Source organism: Pantherophis guttatus, chromosome 1 (assembly GCF_059756535.1).
Source record: "Pantherophis guttatus breed Tessera chromosome 1, ASM5975653v1, whole genome shotgun sequence".
Lineage (NCBI taxonomy): Eukaryota > Metazoa > Chordata > Lepidosauria > Squamata > Colubridae > Pantherophis > Pantherophis guttatus.
This window is the reverse complement of record NC_142063.1, coordinates 188,298,062-188,317,225: the sequence shown is the minus strand read 5'-3', so window position 1 is coordinate 188,317,225 and position 19,164 is coordinate 188,298,062. Positions and strand designations below refer to the sequence as shown.

Here is a 19,164-nt window from a genome sequence, read left to right as displayed (position 1 = left end):
GCAAGCCAGAAAAAAATAATTATCTACTGGAGCTCCTGTGAAGGAGATAAGTGGTTTTAATCATTCGATAAATACTGTTTTCCCCAAAATAAGACATCCCCTGATAATAAGCCCAATCAGGCTTTTGAGAGCATGGCAATAAGGCCAAGCACTTATTTCAGGGTTCAAAAAAATATAAGACAGGGTCTTATTTTGGGGGAAACACGGTAAATAAATATATTTTATTTAGTTAAAGCTCCATGGTAACTCTCGGTATTGGGAGACTTCAAAATAGACCACGATAGACATGATTCATTGTTATAAAGTTACTTTTGTAGTAGAAATGTATGATTCCACTCTTGTTGCAACTGTTTTCCCATTAGTACCATACACGTTGCTGAAAGCTATTTAAGCACTGTCTTATTGACATTTTTCTGTGGCTAGGAAATGAAATTAATTCCCAGTTTTGGCTCTCCCTTATTCTTTCCTACTGAGTTGTTTCAAAGTGTATATTGTGTGCATAGCAGCTTGGTTACACTAGTGACTGCATTTTTGGGTTCTGTATATGATTTGGCTGATGGTTGGCACTGGAATGGTTTTTCATGCTTTTCTCTGACTCTTCCCTGGAAAAGAATCTCAGGACAATGTTGAATTCAATGAGATATGAATTCATTTTCTTTCATAACCAAGGAAAGATCCAAAACATTTGTGTGCTTTCAACAAGGGGAGGTACATACGAGATCTATGATATCTTGGGTTCAGGAAACAATAAGAGATTCATGCTGTTAGTGGGTTATCTCCTACTTGTTTAGAGGTCAGCAGAATTGTCAGAGATGTTGGTTATCCCATCCTGTTCCTGCTTGGGTGGTGATTTCCTTTTTACTTTGGCTGCATAGGATTGCTATGGTAGTCCTTGACTTAAAGACCACAGTTGAGCCCAAACTTTCTGTTGCTAAGCAAGACAGTTGTTAAATGAATTTTTCCCCATTTTACGACCTTTCTTGCCACAGTTATTAAGTGAATCACTGCAGTTGTTAAGTTAGTAACACGGTTGTAAAGTTAATTTGGCTTTCCCATTGATTTTGCTTGTAAGAAGGTCACAAAAGGTTAACATCTGATCCCGGGACACCGCAACTGTCATAAATATGAGTCAGTTGCCATGCATCTGAATTTTGATCACATGACCATGGGGATGTTGCAAGTGTTCACACAATTGCAAGTGTGAAAAACCATCACAAGTCACTTTTTTCAGTATCATTGTAATTTCAAACAGTCACTAAATGAACTGTTATAGGTTGAGGACTACCTGTATTTTTCTTGAGCACTTTGTCAAAATATAAAGAACATGGGATATGCTGCGCTAATTTTATTTTATAAGAGAATTTATTCATATTAAAAGAATTTTAAAAGGAAGTTCTTGTTTCAGGTCAGATGGTCATCTCTTAGATCAGAGGTCTTCAAACTTGGCAGCTTTAAGACTTGTGGACTTCAACTCCCAGAATTCTCCAGCCAGCATAGCTTGAGTTGAAGTCCACAAGTCTTAGATGAAAGTCATCTCAGGAAAAGACTGTTATTTTGTTACATTTGTGTACTAGGCCTTGAATTTTCTTTCTTTCCCTTTGTGTCTTTCTCTCCCTTTTGGTGAAGATTAATCAGCAGATCAGAAAATCATTTTGTAGTTTCCCAAAGATCCAATAGCTAATGATAAAGGAGTGGAAAAAAAATTAACTGGGTGCATTTTTGTACAAAAGATCTTACATTTGGAATGTAAAGAAAAGATCATTTCAGGCCTATGCATCTTTTCCAATTTTGAATAAACGCAATCATGTTTTCAGGGATGCTGTTGAATTTTGTCCATATTTAGAACAATGCTTAATATGATGTATCATTTGTCCATTTGTTAATGGAGTATTCAAAGAAATAGACTTCAACATTTTTTAAAAAAATGTATTTAGTATCATTTTTATTAGTAGCATCCACACATTAGCTAAACATGACAGTAGGATGCTTCCATGGCTCATCAGATTCTTTACAGAGAAACAATATAAAAATAAAGAGATCACCAGTAAGTCTCACAACTGACCCACTGCAGAATTCCCCATATGAACCCTTCTAAAACACAAATTGCTAACATTGTTTCAGTGAAAGCATATAAAGAAAGGAAAGGCAAATAGGACATCCTGTGCAGAATGCTGTAATAGGGGTTGAGGATCCAGTATCATCCAGTAAAAACAATGCCTGATTCAGGAAGATAGATGATTTTCCTGGAGTAGGGAGGGAAAGAAAGCAATTAGGGAAACAACAGGATATTTACAGAAAGCCAATGTATGATTTCTCCAGAACTCTATACCAGTGTTATAGTCCAATGACAAGTATAATACATTGGCCAATTTTTTCATCTTTGTTGCTCTTCTCTGTACTCTTTCTAAGGCAAAGGTGTCAAACTGGCGGCCCATGGGCCGGATGCATCACGTGCAGGCCACATCCACCCCAACTCCGCGAATGGGAAAAATGTCACGAAACGTCTCGTGATGGCAACATGACGTGATGAGTTTGACATCCGTGTTCTAAGGCCTCAGCATCTTTTTTGTATCATGGGAACCAGAATTGGACACAATATGCCATGTGTGCCCAATACTAATGCAGTTTAGGGCAATAATATTACTTCTCATGATCTTGATGCTATCCCTCCGTTAATTCAACCTAGGACTGCATTTATTTTTTTGGCAGCTGTGGCACACTGCTGAGTCATACTTAAGTGGTAATCCACCAGAAGACTTAGATCCCTCTCACAGACATTATTGTTAAGCCATGTACTGCCTATTCTGTACATGTGCATTTGATTTTTCATGCCTAAATGCAGGGCTTACTTTTCCTCCCACTGAACTACATCTTGTTGGGTAGGGTCCAATGCTCAAGTGTCAAGATCCTTCTGAATCCTGCGTCTATCTTCCAAAGTGTTAGTATTTTTCCTAAGCTTGGTGACATCTGCAAATGTGATGAACTCCCCTTCTACCCCCTCATCTAGATTATTTATGAAGATTTTGAAGGATATTGTCTCCAATACAAAACCTTGAGGTACCCCACTGCATGCTTCCCTCCAATGTAGTTCCATTGAGGATCACAAACAGAGTTATGGATGGTCAGCCAACCACAAATCCATCCGAAAGTGGTATTGTCTATTCCACTTTTTTTTAATCTCATTGATCTGTCCCCATCTACACACACACACAAACACAGCCAGCCGAGGGTTAAGAAAGTACTTGGCACGCACACAGGTCGTTATCTCAAACTTGGCAACAATATAAGCACCGTCTGCCAAGAGCTTTACTGCAACAGATAACATAAAATTACATACGCATTGCAAATAGTCCAGCAAAACAATATCCCTTCGGCAGCTTCAGACGTTGTTCAAGTGACTAGCCAGAGTTAGTTTTTGTTCGTCATGGAGTTTTACCAGCCACCACCCTCTCTTATATAGTCTCTGGGGTGTGGTCCAGTGACTCAGTTCTAATCCCTAGCACGCCTCCTTAACTGCTGCAACCGTTTATCACGCCTTCGTTGGCGTGCATCCAGGAACGACTGTTCTCCTTCCTCACTCTCATCAGAAACACCTGGCTCCTGGCTAATCTCCTCTCCCTCGGCCGGCACCTGAGACAGTGCCAGAGGGGAGGGGCCTGGAGAGGGAGGCCTGGTTGACTCCTCTCCCTCATGTTCGGAGCCTTCTTCCTCCGATGAGATAGGCTCAGAGGGTGGGGCCACAACACTTATCAAGGAGTAGGCTGTGGTCTACTTTATCAAAAGCCTTACTAAGGCTTCAGTATATTCTATCCGCAGCATTTCCTTGATCCACTAAAATAAAAGGCAATAAGATTTGTTTGGCATGATTTGCTTTTAACAAATCCATATTGGCTTCTAGTAATCACCTTGTTCATTTCCAGATGCTCACAAATCTGCTGCTTGATTATCTTTTCCAGGATTTTCCCAGGTATTGATGTCAAGCTGATTGGTCTGTAGTTTCCTGGTTCCACTTTTTCCCCTTTTTGAAGATTAGAACCACATCAGCTCTTTTCCAGGCCTCTGGCAGTTTCCCCATGCTCCAGGAGCTCTAAAAGATTTTATTCAGTGGTTCCGAGATCTCATCTGCCAGCTCCTTCAGTACCCTGGGATGCAAACCATCTGGTAATCATGTAATCATGATAGTCATGTAATATAATCATCATTACATTATCCTACAGCAGAAGTCCTTGGAGTGCAATAAAAGTGACAATAAAATAATAATGAATTAAAGGAACATGGCAATGGAAATGCAAAGAAAAAAAAAGATTTAGGAATTTTTTTTTAAAGTTAAACAAGAGGTGATTACTTAAAACAGTCAATAAGTCTTTGCCTAATCTCACATTGCCTGAGCACTTGGAGCAGGCCTTTCTTGATCTTCTCAATTTCTGTCAGCGTACAACACAGCAAGTAGCTGGCCTTCATATTCCCAACAGCTAAAGAAAGTTATACAGTATAGTCAATGCCAACAGGCTGAATTCATCATGGAAATAACTGAGAAATGATAAATCTGACGTTATATTGGTGCTATATGATAATATCCTAATATCCAGTTCTGGTCTCTATATTTTGTATGAACTGAACTAATCTAAATCATCCTCAAAGTCAATGCTTGGAAAATGAATTGTAATCATTTTAATGGGAGATTACTAAAATGTAGATCGCTAAAGATAAGTTCTCTTTTTAAACAGAGCTATACTTGCTGTACTATCCAAACTGGTAAAAGGCAACTCTTTGGCAGAGGGTACTAGTATGACTCTAGGGACAAAAAAGTATCTATCAACAATCCCAAGTTATGAATGTGATCCTTTAGGAGGAGGAGAACCCTCCCAGCATATGCCAAAGTCCTCATGCAGGCAGATGACTCACCAATGAGCACTTCTGTCTTGTCTGGTTTGAACTGCAGATTACTGACCTTCTTCCAGATGATTACAGCAACCAGACCTTGATTAAGCATTTCCACTACCTCACCTGGATGAGATAAAAACGAGAGACCAAATGTTAAAGACTTCAGTGGAGATATGCCCTGGGATTGAAAGAATAAAGAGACATAGCAGAGTAAGAAGTACAATACACTCTGTGGTACATTTGAATGCAAGGTAAACCTCTTGGAAACCTCCCAAGGAGGAACCAGCAGAAACATAAAGGGTCAGCAGCAGAAGTGATATTGTTTTGTAGGAATGATGGAGGATAAGACTGTATTAGATTCTACCTTTTTCCTACAGGTTCCCTCCCCCTTCCTCTACCCCCCCCCCATGTCTTCTTTTGGAGACAAGCTCTTATTGAGATAACTGGGGCAATGCTCCTCTGTCTCATTTAGTCCTAAGAAGCCAAACTGTGATATTGCAAGAAATAGGACACCATAAGCTACTCAATGTCACCCAAGCAGATGTCTGCTTGAACAATTAGGGTTTCTTTTTGCTGTCCTCCCCATCTCTTTTGCATAGTTCCATGTATCTTCCAAATCTTGGCTTTTCCAATCTTCAATAACAAATTAAGGAATGAAGAAAGAAAGAAAGAAAGAAAGAAAGAAAGAAAGAAAGAAAGAAAGAAAGAAAGAAAGAAAGAAAGAAAGAAAGAAAGGGAAGTCCATCCTGCTATCAATTAGCTTTCAATATTTGAGAAACAGAAGAAATGAATGCGGTTAAATGTCTGGAATCCCTTTGATAAATGCATTGATATCCGGAAAGTAACTACATTTGATGTTTATAGACAATTATTTCACCTTTACCAATACCTCCTGCTACATCTCAGTTTTCTCCTCCATGTAAGGAAGTACAGCATAGGGGAAAAAATCCATAAATCCTTATATCTTCTGCTGTTGGTCTTGGATAGAATAGTGGAGATCAGGATCGTCCTATCTGGTTCCAGAATTGTCTTTTTTTTCATTGTTAACTTTTCAGCAAAATTCCTGTAACCAGAATTTTCATTTATATGTTCAGTGGTATTTATTTGATTTATATCCCACCTTTTTTCCATGAACTCAAGGCAATACAGCTAAATCTCTTTCCTTCAAATGTCTCCCAAAATTAAACTACTACCAAATTCACCTAGTGAATTTCCATGCCTGAAAGTGGGCTAGAACCTGGATCTCCTACTCTAATTTTAACCATGACCATGTCTGCGCTCTAGATATTAGAGCAAACAGATTTTTCCTATCCTGAAAAGCCATTTGTCCTAATACCTGAATCTTTCATACCAGTCATACCATGTTATTACTAGTATGCTATGATTGACTATAGGTTGCCCACCTCTGCTATAAAGGATATTTTTAACTGTTTTTTAGAATTTTGATGAGATATTAGAGATAGCAATTATGCCAACTCCCAGCATTGTAAATGGTGCCCAAAAGACAAAGGGAACTTAGGCAGATGTAGGAATACTTGTGTAACTTGTTCTATAAAGTAATTCTTGAACATCTCCTTACTTACACTCATTCTATAATACATTGTTGGTCCAGAAAAATCAACACCTCATGTAAAGCAGTAGTTAAGATTTCTTTCCTGTATGAAGTAAAGTATAAGGAAAATTTGTAAGGCTTGTCTTTTGCCAATTTTGTACACATCATGAATAATCCCCAAGCATTACAGTAGTATAATCCTTTTTCAATAACATTCACCTTTTAACTCTTCTACAATTAATCAGAGGAAGAAAAAAGAGACAACTTATACTTTGATCTCATTATGAAAACTTAGTTTGAATGAAGTTGGCAGACTTAAGCATGCATATTTATACACAAAAAGAGATTGAATTTCTGCCTCAAGACACACGGAGGAGGATCCCACTGAAGAAAGGTGGGGGAGAGAGTATTTGTCAATATGCTTTAAACTTCTACATGAACTCCCACATTGTTTCAAGGACTCCCCCTAATCATAGAAGAATATGGTCACAAATGACTAGGCTCAAATTATTGTATTTTGAATAGATAATACAAAGACCCAGCTTCCTTGAAAACTCCATAGTTCTAAGCAAGGTGGAGTGAAAGTGAAGAAAAGGATATTCAGCAACAAAGTAAATGAACTCAGTTATAGCAATGATGGATACACCAATTCATGATACATGCATGACCAGGTGAGAAACAGATCATCCTGGAGACAATCTAACTATGGGATCACTAGGCATCGGCCTTGACTTGATGATATGTAATCACTCGATGAAGGAAAGGAAAGAAAGAATTAATGAAAATAATCTCTCTTACTTCCTCCAGCAGAAACATTGTCTGAAAAGGTTTAGCTCATACTAAGACAGAAAACATTATTTCTGGAAAGAAAATAATGTTTAAAACCTCTGACATTATGCTCCCAATTTATTTGAAATCAATAATTCAGTTTAACTCTAAAAATCTATTACATTTCAGAAAAAAGTTACACCACTGAAAAAAGTGAATTATGACAGTTTTTCACAATTATGACAGTTGCAGCATCTTCAAGGTGCTGCAATGTGATCAAAATTCAGATGCTTGGCAACTGGTTCATATTTATGACAGTTGCGGTGTTCCAGGGTCATGTGATCAACTTTTGCAAATTTCTGATAAGCAAAGTCAATGGGGAAGCCAGATTCACTTAACAACTGAGTTATTAACTTAACAACTACAATGATTCACTTAACAACAGTGACAAGAAAAGCTGTAAAATAGGGCAAAACTCACTTAACAAATGTCTTACCTAGCAACATAAATTTTGGGCTCAATTTTTGTCGTATGTCGGGGACTACCTGTAGTTTTCAGGAAATCAGATAATAATAAAAATTGTTCACTAACAATATGTTATACTGAAACCAGTGGTGGGATTCAAGTAATTTAACAACCGGTTCTGTGCCCTAATGATTTCTTCCAACAACCAGTTTGCCAAACTGCTCAGAAAGTTAACAACCGGTTCTCCCGAAGCGGTGCGAACTGGCTGAATCCCACCACTGACTGAAACCTAGTTATTTGCGCTGTCAGCTTCCTGGTTCAAATCCAACCACTTCTTATAATTTGCATCAGTGCCTCCATCCAATCATTTTATTAGATTTCTGTGGCAGCAATCTTGACACATTATCAAATACTGTATCCCTGATTATCATATATTTAATTATGTTTATATCCTTCCACATGTTAATGTGTACGGATCATTGATCACAATAAAGGACATTTGTATATAACATTTGAGTAGAAATGTTATAATGTTAGTAATACTGTTTGATAACTAGCCTTTTATTCTATTATGCTAAGAAAGTATGAACATATTGTAATCTAGCCAAAGCAAAGCAAGTTTAACATTTATTTATTTTGATGGCATAGATAAACTTCTGATTAATTTAACTTCCACTGAGACACCATATACACTAATCTTACATTTCAGAACAGTAGTCAAGGAATTATATATTGTACCCAAGTGATCCATCCACGTGAAAGATCAAAAAGCCTAAATCAAGCTGTAGGCAATGCTTGTAGCCTTATCCCAGGGCCTCATTACGCCTAGTATTCCAAGTGTCAGATGAAGGTAGAACAGCCCAGCTGAAATAATGACAAACCATCTTCATCAAAAACAGAATGTGCATAATAATTGTCATTACTTGAAAAATGGTAGGATCTGGACAAAGTCAGAAAACACCAGTTTGTGGCTTAGCTAGGAAACCATAAGGCAATGATCTGTCCCACTAAGGAAAAAATAAAATAAGACAATTTGATGATTTCCTCCAACTTCTCCCAAAGCAGAGTCAGCCTATGCATTTATGGGTATTGAATGGATTTAAAAATTGGAATTCATGTTTACTATTTAGACAGTGCTAGTGCACTAACTATTTATACTACTGTAATTATTAAATATTCCTACTTAGTTTTATTTGTATTAGATAGAAGTTGAATCAATTGAAAATGTGTAATATATGCTCAAGATACATTTGTCCCATTTTACAACCTTTCTTGCCACAGTTGTTAAGTGAATCACTGCAGTTGTTAAGTTAATAACACAATTGTTAAGTGAATCTGGTTACTCCATTGACTTTGCGTATAAGAAGGTCGCAAAAGGTGATCACGTGACCCCAGGACACTGCAACCATCATAAATAGGTACCAGTTCTAAGTGCCTGAAGTTTGATTACATGACCATGGGGTTGCTGCAATGGTTGTAAGTGTGAAAAATGGTTATAAGTCACTTTTTTCAGTGGCATTGTAATTTTGAACAGTCAACAAGTGAACCAGAGGTGGGTTTCAGCAGGTTCTGACCAGTTCTGGAGAACCGGTAGCGGAAATTTTGAGTAGTTCAGAGAACCGGTAAATACCACCTCTGTCCCCATCTATTTTCTGTCTCCCAAGTCCCAGCTGATGATGAGGAAATGGGGATTTTGCAGTACACTTCCCCTGCCACGCCCATCAAGCCATGCCACACCCACCAAGCCACACCCACAAAAACGGTAGTAAAAAATTTTGAAACCCACCATTGAAGTGAACTGTTGTAAGTTGAGGACCACTTGTATGTCTACCTTCCATGAACTCTACTTTTCCAAAATTCTGGCCACTAGAGATGATTTCTAAACAATCCATTCTCATAGGCTTATATATATTACACGTACACACACAAACAAATCTGGGATAAAACAGGGCACTTAAAATATCAAATTAAAAAATAAACCTTCATTAAGAAAGTTAAATATAGTTTAGAAATAATTTATTTTAAATGCTATATTTGGCCAACAAACCTTTCATTTCATTGAATGTCATCTATAAAAGCCCATGTAACTAAGTTAGTTCCATTATTTTCAAGACAATAATGATATATCTGTTTCTGAAAATCATTAAAATCACTAGTGTTTCAACTCAAATTTGATTGCAATTAATTTCCCATTGTATACATTCACTGTCAAATTTTTTTTATCTGCTCAGCATCTTTTCCATTCTGGCACTCTGATCTTTTTTTTTTAATGTGGAGGAAGAAAGGCAAAACATTTGTGCCTTTCTAGCTCACTCAGATAGTATAAACCAAATCATATCATATCTATGGAATTCTAAGCTTCATTTATCTTTATAAATATTATGGCTTCTATTAAACCATTTTATCATGAAAGTCAATTCCATTGGAATCAGTAAGATTTAGTTCCAGGTAAAAGCTAAGCCTCCGATGTATAATTCCTTGAATAAAAATGAGTATAACCTGAATGCTCTAAATTGTGGCCTTTTATAGGATCAAATGCTGTTTTCCTCTGCAAAGTATTCATCAAGGCTTTTTTCTTTCCAAAGAATGAGGATCATTTTTACTTACTAAAAGCCTAAACTGTGGAGGCATTTGGTAGGAAAATATTATTTCCACATTAGAAATGACTGCTGTCTATTTTAAGTATCTCTTTACACTAGTTGCCAGTAGCTTCCTTAAACATCTAAACATGTATTTTTAGTCAGCAGAGAAGAAAAAGTTTATATTCAATGAGATTTACAGAAAGCAAATAGAAATCTGACAAGCATATTATTAATTGCGCATGCAATTTTATAAATATTCAGTGGAGGTGTCCTAAAGACATTATAAATGACCAAATAGGTATCAACAACTCAATTATTCCAAATGCAGTAACAAGTAATATATTTAGCAACAGAACCTACATAAATCAACTGGATTCACATGTGAAGAATAAATGTTTAGGCTTGGAGTGGCAAATGTCAAGTGTTTAGGTAATTATAACTGGTGATGATAAAAAAGGTGCAAGAATAAAGTTCACTGTTGTAGATTTACAATTGGCTGCACTGAATTTGCCAGTACAATTCTACCAGACACTGATCCTTAAAAACCCCCTTATCAATGTGTCTTCCAAAGGATGGATAGATGTTAAGAGTTACTGGTGAGCAAAAGAATCGTCTCCTCAAAGAAACATGCCTATCTGAAAGCAGGGGTGTTTGTTGGATGTACTATAGAGGATAATTGTAATGGAAGAATGGACTGGTGTATTTAAAAACAGAAAAAATGCAGACCCCAAGATCTTGCCTTCTCTGGACAAAGTCGTTCCAAACGGAACCGTGACTTACTCTAAAGCAAGCGGGAAGTGTTGGGACTGGGTCGGTGGGGAAGAGGCCTAGCCCAGGGCTCACCCCGTCGTCCGTCATTCTGCAACGCGCGTTTTTTTGTTTTGTTTTTTTACGACAACAGACGAAAGGGAGAGAGATAAACGGGGCGCGTGGCTGGGGAGGAGGTCTGTTACCCTTGCGCTCCTCTTATCTCGAAAAGTACTCCGGGTGACAAATGGGATGAAAGAGAGAAGAGGGTGGGGTTTTTTTTGGACCTCGCTGTTCTTGCCTGTTGTTTTCAGGCATCCTCCTTCTCTTTCTTGGGTCAAAACTCGGGAGGAAAGGCAGGCAGGCAGACAGTAAGTTCACGATGCTAAATACACCCCAGCAACTCTCGTGAAACTGTATTAGGAAGACGGGTTGGTGGTCACGGGGGGCTACCCCACCGGCTTCCCAACTTTTTCTCGCGCCGAATCCCTTTGCCTTGAGCGCACGGACTGCCGGCAGCGGTTCTTGGCGGGGAGGCTGAAGGATCAAGCCCAACTCAGACCTTAGAAATTAGGGTCGATTTGATAGGTTGTTATCTACACTGGGCGGCGTTTACACTATTGGGTATGTGAAGGCTTTTCATAAGCTCTGCCTTTTGTTGTGCGCGTGCCGAGAGCGAAGCGAGCGCTCTTCCACCTTTTAGTACTCCCTCCGAAGACTGTAATTGATTCGAAAAGGTTTCCGACTACCAGATGTGGGGCTGGAGTGGGGACTATGTTGACAATGGGTCGTCGGGGGGGGGGTGTTTGGAAAGTAAGATACTGATCTTAAGGTTTATAATGGAAGGGTGAATAGGAAGACTCCCCCCCCCCGGGGTCTCGGATTCTCGCTGCTCCCGGAGTGGAACTTTTTCCAAGGGGCAGAGGGAAAGCGAGGACGCGCAAAGATTTGAGTTGCTTTGGAAAGCGCCGGAGCCGCAGGACCGCGCGAAGCCTCCGGCGCTACAGCCTCTCATCAGCCTAATGGTCGCGTTAGCATACCGGGCAGAGTTCCTTATACGTAAACCACAAACAGCTAATGGTTAGAAATCCCAGCCTCCAGCCTCCGCCCCCACGCGCACCCATTCTGGACCCGTCTGGACTCCCCAATTCGATCCCTTTCAATCGGTGGCTTTTTTGCTAGATCAGCCCCGCGGCTTTTCGAAGCGCTGGCCGAAGTCGAGAGTTGTTCGCTTTCCTCATATAAATCACCCCTAGCAGCAAACTTTGGAAACTCGTCCCGACAATCCGCCCCCTCCACGCGCAGAGATAGACAGACAGACGGACGGACGAACGGACACGCTTTCGTCCCACGCAGTTTGTTCCTCCAGTCGGAAGTTCGCCCTCTCTGACAGATTCTCGAGCTCAGGAGCCGCCTAAAGTTCCTGTCCTCTTCTTATTATTTTGACTACTTTTCCTTTCCTAAACCCCTCCCCAGAGAACTTGCCGCTTTTGCGGAAGAAGAACTCAAGCTCGCTTCTGAGCGAAGGGCAGACTTTTGCTAAAAAGCTCTCCTCCCAATTATCTTATCTTGCACTACCCCAAAGCGACAAAACTCGCTCGCACCTTCGTTTTATTCGACTCGGGTGGAAGTGTGTGTGGGGAGGGGGAAGGTTTGCTCAAAGACCCTCGTAGGAAAGCGAGCAACTCTACTTCCAGCCAATAAATCTTGCCCGGAAGAGCGACAGAAACGCTCGAGGAAGCTAGTTTTACCTCCTCGCCCTTCCAGCCCTTTAGGACACCTCCTAAAGGAAAGAAGAAAATAAAGACGCGGGGAGGGAGGGGGCACAAAGCAGCCCAAACACGTAGCAGTGGAAGGAAGACGCGCTGGTGCGAGGAAGGGAGAGAGACAGAGACACAGACACACACAGAGAGAGAGACGGAGCGCGCGAGTGAGCGAAGGCGGAACGGAGCGAAAAGGGAGGAAGAGACGCTCTTCGCAGCTCTGCCGCAGCCGGGACTTCGTCGCGGCGCTTGGCCAAGAAGCCGCGCGGCCGCCCAAGCGCCTCCCGCATTCAGCCGCACTTTTCCCTACCGCGATTTTCCCCCGCAACCCCTCTTGCTCTCCCCTGAATTGGAGCCGGTTTCCTTGGTCCTCCCCGCATCCCTCTCCCTCCCCTCCCGTCCTTTCTCTCTCTCCCCCCCCCCCCGTCTCTTTTTCGACTCCCCGGTCCTCCTCCAACGCCTCTTCGAGCGGCCCTTCTGAGTCCCCTGCAGACCTCGCTAACTTGTGGCTGTTGTGATGCGTATTCCCGTAGATCCCAGCACCAGCAGGAGGTTCAGCCCCCCTTCCAGCAGCCTGCAGCCCGGAAAGATGAGCGAAGTCAGCCCGGTGGTGGCGGCAGCCCAGCAGCAGCAGCAGCAGCAACAGCAGCAACAGCAACAGCAGCAGCACCAGGAGGCGGCGGCAGTGGCGGCGGTGCCCAGGCTTCGCCCGCACGATAACCGCACCATGGTGGAGATCATCGCCGACCACCCGGCCGAGCTGGTCCGCACCGACAGCCCGAACTTCTTGTGCTCCGTGCTGCCTTCACACTGGCGCTGCAACAAAACTCTCCCGGTGGCATTCAAGGTAAGGAGAGCTGGGCAAACCTTCATCAGTTCCCCCCACCCTCCGCCCTTCACGGTGGCCCAAGGCAATTTCCTCGCTTCCTCCTGGCCAGGGTAAGGGGCAAGGCGTCAGGGGGCAGTGTGATAAGTTAAGGCCTTGGCACCCACTGCGTGCAGTTTACGGGGATTTGTAAGTGTCGGCCACTATTCTCCAGGAGCACCTAAGTGCCATTGGGATAGTACTTTCCATCAGCTGGGAATTGCCCATCTTATAGGTACCTGGCCTTGTCTTCTTGGAAGTGGGGGAGATAGCCTTCACTATATGGCATCCTCCTGGCTGTTTTTAAAGCCTTGTTACTGGCACAAGTTGGCTTCTCACTTACCCTTAAATCCTTAGAAGAAGGAATCCTCTCCTCTTCCTCCCCTACCCTGGTTATTGCAGTGGCCAAAGGATCTTTCATTCTTAAAGAAAAGTGCAGCAAAGTTTGAACAGGCATTCATCTCATGCCTTTAGGAGAGGACTTGTGGTCCCCTTTAAAATAGGAGATTTGTGACTTTTGCCACATCAGAAAAGAAGGCACTGTATATTTGTGGAGGTAATCCTTAGCCTCAGTCCTTAGGCAGTTCCAGAGTCCTCTGTTGACTGTTAGTTTCTTTACTATCTAAGATGCCTGTTTATAATTCTCGATCAACATTTACCTCCTTCATATTAGCCCTAGACTGAAGTTCATTGGCTTATTATTAGCAAACTGTCTAGTAAGACTAATGCAAATTAGAGTGAGGTATTAATATATACAGAGGGCATTTTAAATAAAATGACCCCAGTTATTACAAAATGTTTTCCATAAATAATCATAAAGATAGGATTCATCTAATTTATCATCAGGGTCAGGTAGACGCTCCAAGATATCAGGCAAATCTCTGAGGGACACTGGAACTGTTCTTTCCAGAATCAAAGACTTTTGGGGGTAAGCTCTCTGCAGTGTTTCCATCCTTTGGTCCTAGGCACCTTCCTGACCCATCCTTCCAATGTCATTTTAAGTTTCCTGTGTTGTTGTTTTTTACATTTAATTTCTCAACCATAAAATGAGTGCCTGTTCTAGAAGAACTTTGAATTCATTGATGTTGATCTAAAAATGGAATTGAGAAGAAGTTTCATTGTGGGAGGTGCCTCTTTTGCATCTGGTCATTTGTTGTATCTCTCCAGGGCATTAAAGAAAAAGTTCTGCTGGACGCTCTTTAGACATACATCTTTAATGGAAGGTGTTTTGTTGATTTGTGGAGTAATGAGGATGAAAGAGTCTTTAAAACTAGTGACAGAAAGGAAAAGCTGTTGATTGGTCTGGGTGGGAAGATTTCTGTTGGGGAGGGGCAGATTGTGTTTGACTCCTGCTAGGCAAATTAGGAAGTGTTTACATAGAAGGTTGGGTTTGGGGTTGTTTTTCTTTTTTTGGCCAAGGCAAAGAGAGTCAATATTTTTAACTTGATCACAGATCAGTGAAATGCTATTCAGAACCGAATCAAGAATGGCTTTATTAATATTTTACAGTAAACTCACACTCAAATTTTAGAAAACAGAATGTTTTCTCCACTTTCCTTTCTCTTGTATCCATTTTTACAATCCTCAGCTGCATCTCCTAATCTGTACTAAAGATTTATGCCTCTACTTTTCCTCTTCAATGGGATGATTCTTGTTCAGTAGAAAAGGAATAATAGCTAATACATAAGAGAGCCAAACTTTCCATATGAACATTACCATTGTACATCTATCCTTTATTACATAGTTTATGTACATAGAAACAAAATGTGTATATATGTGCCCCTATTTTATGTATGTATGTATATATGTATGTATGTATATCACAGAAAAATACACAGATTATAAATTGATTCCATCATATCTAACCCGTATGAAGAAGCTTTCCTCTGCCCCCTAATATAACAACCAAAGCTATACTGAATTCTGAGTTTAAAATAATACATGGATTAAATGAATAAGAGGTCAGAATTCCCCAGAGAGTAGAATATTAGTACTGAAAGAGATATTTTGTGCATAAATAATAAACAAGAAATTATGCAGCTATTAGGGAAACAGTGAGTTTGGTTTGAGAATTTAGCTCAGGCTTGTATTTGTTCCAAACATGCAATGACCTCTCCAGTTGGAGATTCCTAGGAATAGTAGCTAAATAATGGAAGAATCTAATATGCCATGTGGTCTTGCCACAGCTTCAGTAAAATGAAATTCTGTACTTTAAAACTGGACAAAGTTTTAGGTACTTTCAGCTTAGTTCAATGGCCATCCGTTAAAGGATGAAAATGTTAATAAACTGAGTTTTTTATTGTGTGTTGGAAGGGTGATAGATCTTTCTTTATCTGAGTTTATCAACAGCTTGGATGCAATACCTAGAATCACTGAAAAAGAGACAGATCTTCTTTAAATCTGATTACTGTCATTATTCAGCATCGTAGTTTAGCATGGTAGAAGCTGCAACTGGCAAGTTTAAAATGACATTCAGAGCTCTTGCTGTGTTTATGTGTGTTCATGCATAGAAACTTGATTCCTGCTTGCATATTTGCCATATATGTTCGAGGTTTCTCATCTCAAATGAAAAGGTTATGGCAAGTACAGGGAAAGTTTCCTTTTTGTAATAATGTCGATGTGTGATAAATTACAATGGTATCAGAATTTTAAACCATGAGAAATAAATATGCTCTTTTCAAATTATTACTGCCACCTGCTGAGTTTTAAACATTAGGGATGTGATGTGAGAGTCCAATCTTAAAATGCTAATATGGAAGTAATAGTATCAGTGACATTTAATTAAGAAGCAGACCCGATATAATGTCTATACCATACACCAGTATCTATTTGTGGTGATTACAAAGACACTATACAAGTTAATCATATATGCCTATTTAGTCTGAACAGTAAAAAAAGTTGTGATACAAAATATAAAGATCTGCATTCTTAATCTTTAACTGGTTTACTGGTTAACATGCAAATAGAAAATAAAGCAGTACAATTTGTTTATAACATACTGCTGGAGATAAAGACCCTACTGGAAAGAATATTTGTAAAATAAAATACTGGTAAAAGTTTCCACTAAATAATTTTCATAAAAGGATTTGAAGTTATTTGGGAGGTAGATTATTCTGAAAAAAGCAAGGCATGATTGCAAATACATGTATTAATTACAGGATTTAAAGTGGTTGCTTGTATTAGCTATCATGTGATGAATCCACTTCAAAGGCACATAATATATAGAAACGTCTTGGAAGAAGCAGCCTTGTAAGCTACATTGGTTTTAATAGTAGTTACTGAACTGCATACAGCTGCATACAGCTTTGCTGAAGTATGATTCAAGTATCAGTTGAGGGAAATGGATTTACTTAAAAAAGTCTTTAATTGGAAAGTAATCCCACATAGTAATAATGAAATGAAATGTCAGTTGGAAATGCATGTTGGCATGATGGTCAAAGACATCATCCACCATGGGTAAATTTATCTGAAGCAGTGGTTTGACTGGAGGCAAATATGTTCATAAGATTTCCAAATGGTCTCTCACTTGTGGCAGAGAGAGAGAAGGAGAGGGGGATGGAGAGAGAGAGGGAGGGAGGGAGGGAGGGAGGGAGAGAGGGAGGGAGAGAGAGACTGGGCTCTTTTAGGCTATATTTTGTTGAAATTGCATTGGTGAAGCATTACTGAAGGGCATCTTTATATTTGGGGGCTGGTTGAAGAAAAGTCCTGATTTATTGAGAAATAAATCTTATTTATTTTCTTATTCTAAAATCTTCTTATTCTAAAAGAAATAAGAAATTTCTTTTAGAAATTTCATCTATATTTGATTTTTTTTAAAAAAAACTTTCTCCCAGTAAAACGTGAAAATTTTAATATACCTTTTATGTAGTAAATTAAGAGCTGCTGAAAAAACAGGTATTAAGTGAAAATTGTAACTGTTCCATAATATTCACGGTGGAAGCAATGTGATCATCTCCATCCATCCACTTTCCCATGAATCATTCTGTATAGTGGGGCTGGACTAGGAATCCAGCATTTGACCCACTGGTAATGTTTTAATGTTTCTTTTAGGGGCACTAATTATGTTTTCACAAAGACACTGCGTCCATTCATCATATCCCTTGCTCCAGAGAAGCCTTATTGGAGTCAGTGGGACTTTACCAAAGTAAGTGGCTGAAGGAATGTAGTCAGAATTATTAGTTATTCAGCTCTCTACATTTTTGCTGACCTAGATGATGCCAGTAGCAATAAAAAGCTTGTAAGTTAAAAATAACAGGAAAAATAATTACATTTAGTGTGAAGTAATAATGCTGTTGTAAGCATTGCAGCTATCCGGGATGTTTCTATTTCCACCAGACCCTCAGTTTTTCAGTTGATTTCAATAGCCTCAAGTTAAAGTTCAGAACATGAATGGCAAGCAGAGTGCTATTTTTGTAATTAAAAATACTGTAATTCAAATAAGTTACAGCAAAGACTTCATGTTTTTTTTAAAAAAAACTTTAGCTGTACTTTTTACTGTTCAGCTACATAAAATTATTTTAGTAATGAATATTTTATATTATTTAAATTCAAAGTGTATGTTGCATTTTATAAAAGATACCACAGTATACAATGTTACTGTTACTCCTTTAGAATACGTTTAAAACATTTGCTTAGGATACTTGCTCAAATAAGATTTTTAGATGATATAAACTATTGAAGGCAAACATTGAAACAGTTCAGTTTTTAGTTTCCACCTTGATCATTGGACTGAAAATGGCAAAAGTTAAAATAGCTGATAAAAATATAATTCTGCAGGCTTTTAGCAGATTGTTACTGTTATCACTGTTTTAAACTGTAATACAAAATTCCTTTAATTTCTAGTGTGGAAAATGCAAGTACTCAAAACATTGGAAATTATGTATATAGAAAAATATATGCAAGAGGCTAAGAACAATTCTTGTGGCTCAGTTGGAAGTGTGCTCTTACGATGTTGTAGTCATGCTGTATTTCTTAAAAACAGCTGTACAGATTGGATCACTAAATGGATTAATTTACACCATAGTACATTTTACAACATGAAGGAGATTATATGTCATGTAAATTCTAGATAGCTTTAGAAGCATTCGTTATGTGTACCCTAAAAATCTGATTTCCATTTTTATTTAAATAAAGTACTTTTTACAAAGTAGCTCTGTTTAAATTATTAGATCTCAGGTACATGGAACAGAACCAAATTTTGTATCTTGTTGAGATGTTCTTAAGTCATTTTGCTGTGTTTGTTAAGTTGTTCTGTATTCTAGATCATATCTGTTTAAGTAACTAAGTCACTTTATTTTCAAGAAGTTCATTTCTTCTGTAAAGACTGGGGCGGGAGAAATATAAAAAGTGGGATTTGAGACAATCAGAACATCCTGAGATTTGTGCTTAGTTACCACCTTGTGGAGGCTTTTTCCATGAAGGGTTTACCTCACTTCTTTTTTTTTTTTTTTTAATTTGATTTATATGCCGCCCTTCTCCGGAGACTCAGGGCGGCTTACAGTGCATTCAGCAATAGCCTTCATACTTTTGTATATTTAT

General features: G+C 39.2%; 1 protein-coding gene and 1 long non-coding RNA gene across 8 annotated transcripts in view; one reads left to right on the top strand and one right to left on the bottom strand.

Annotated features, from left to right (window-relative positions):
* Positions 1 to 19,164, top strand: part of RUNX2 (RUNX family transcription factor 2) — a 233,008-nt gene that overhangs the window by 54,884 nt on the left and 158,960 nt on the right. For all 6 annotated transcript variants that reach the window (XM_060689384.2, XM_034426777.3, XM_034426775.3 and 3 more), the window contains exon 3: positions 13,295 to 13,608. In XM_060689384.2, the coding sequence (XP_060545367.1) occupies positions 13,295 to 13,608 (314 nt within the window). The remainder of the gene's footprint in view (positions 1 to 13,294; positions 13,609 to 19,164) is intronic.
* On the bottom strand, positions 1,913 to 13,988 carry LOC117671108 (uncharacterized). 2 transcript variants are annotated; one of them, XR_015731215.1, is made up of 6 exons: positions 13,970 to 13,988; positions 6,468 to 6,539; positions 5,762 to 5,947; positions 4,906 to 5,007; positions 3,906 to 4,142; positions 1,913 to 2,243 (listed from the first exon to the last, which is right to left on the bottom strand). It is a non-coding gene; the product is annotated as an uncharacterized LOC117671108 (long non-coding RNA). The 2 variants fall into 2 exon arrangements; XR_004592772.2 differs by lacking the exon at positions 13,970 to 13,988 and adding an exon at positions 13,256 to 13,388.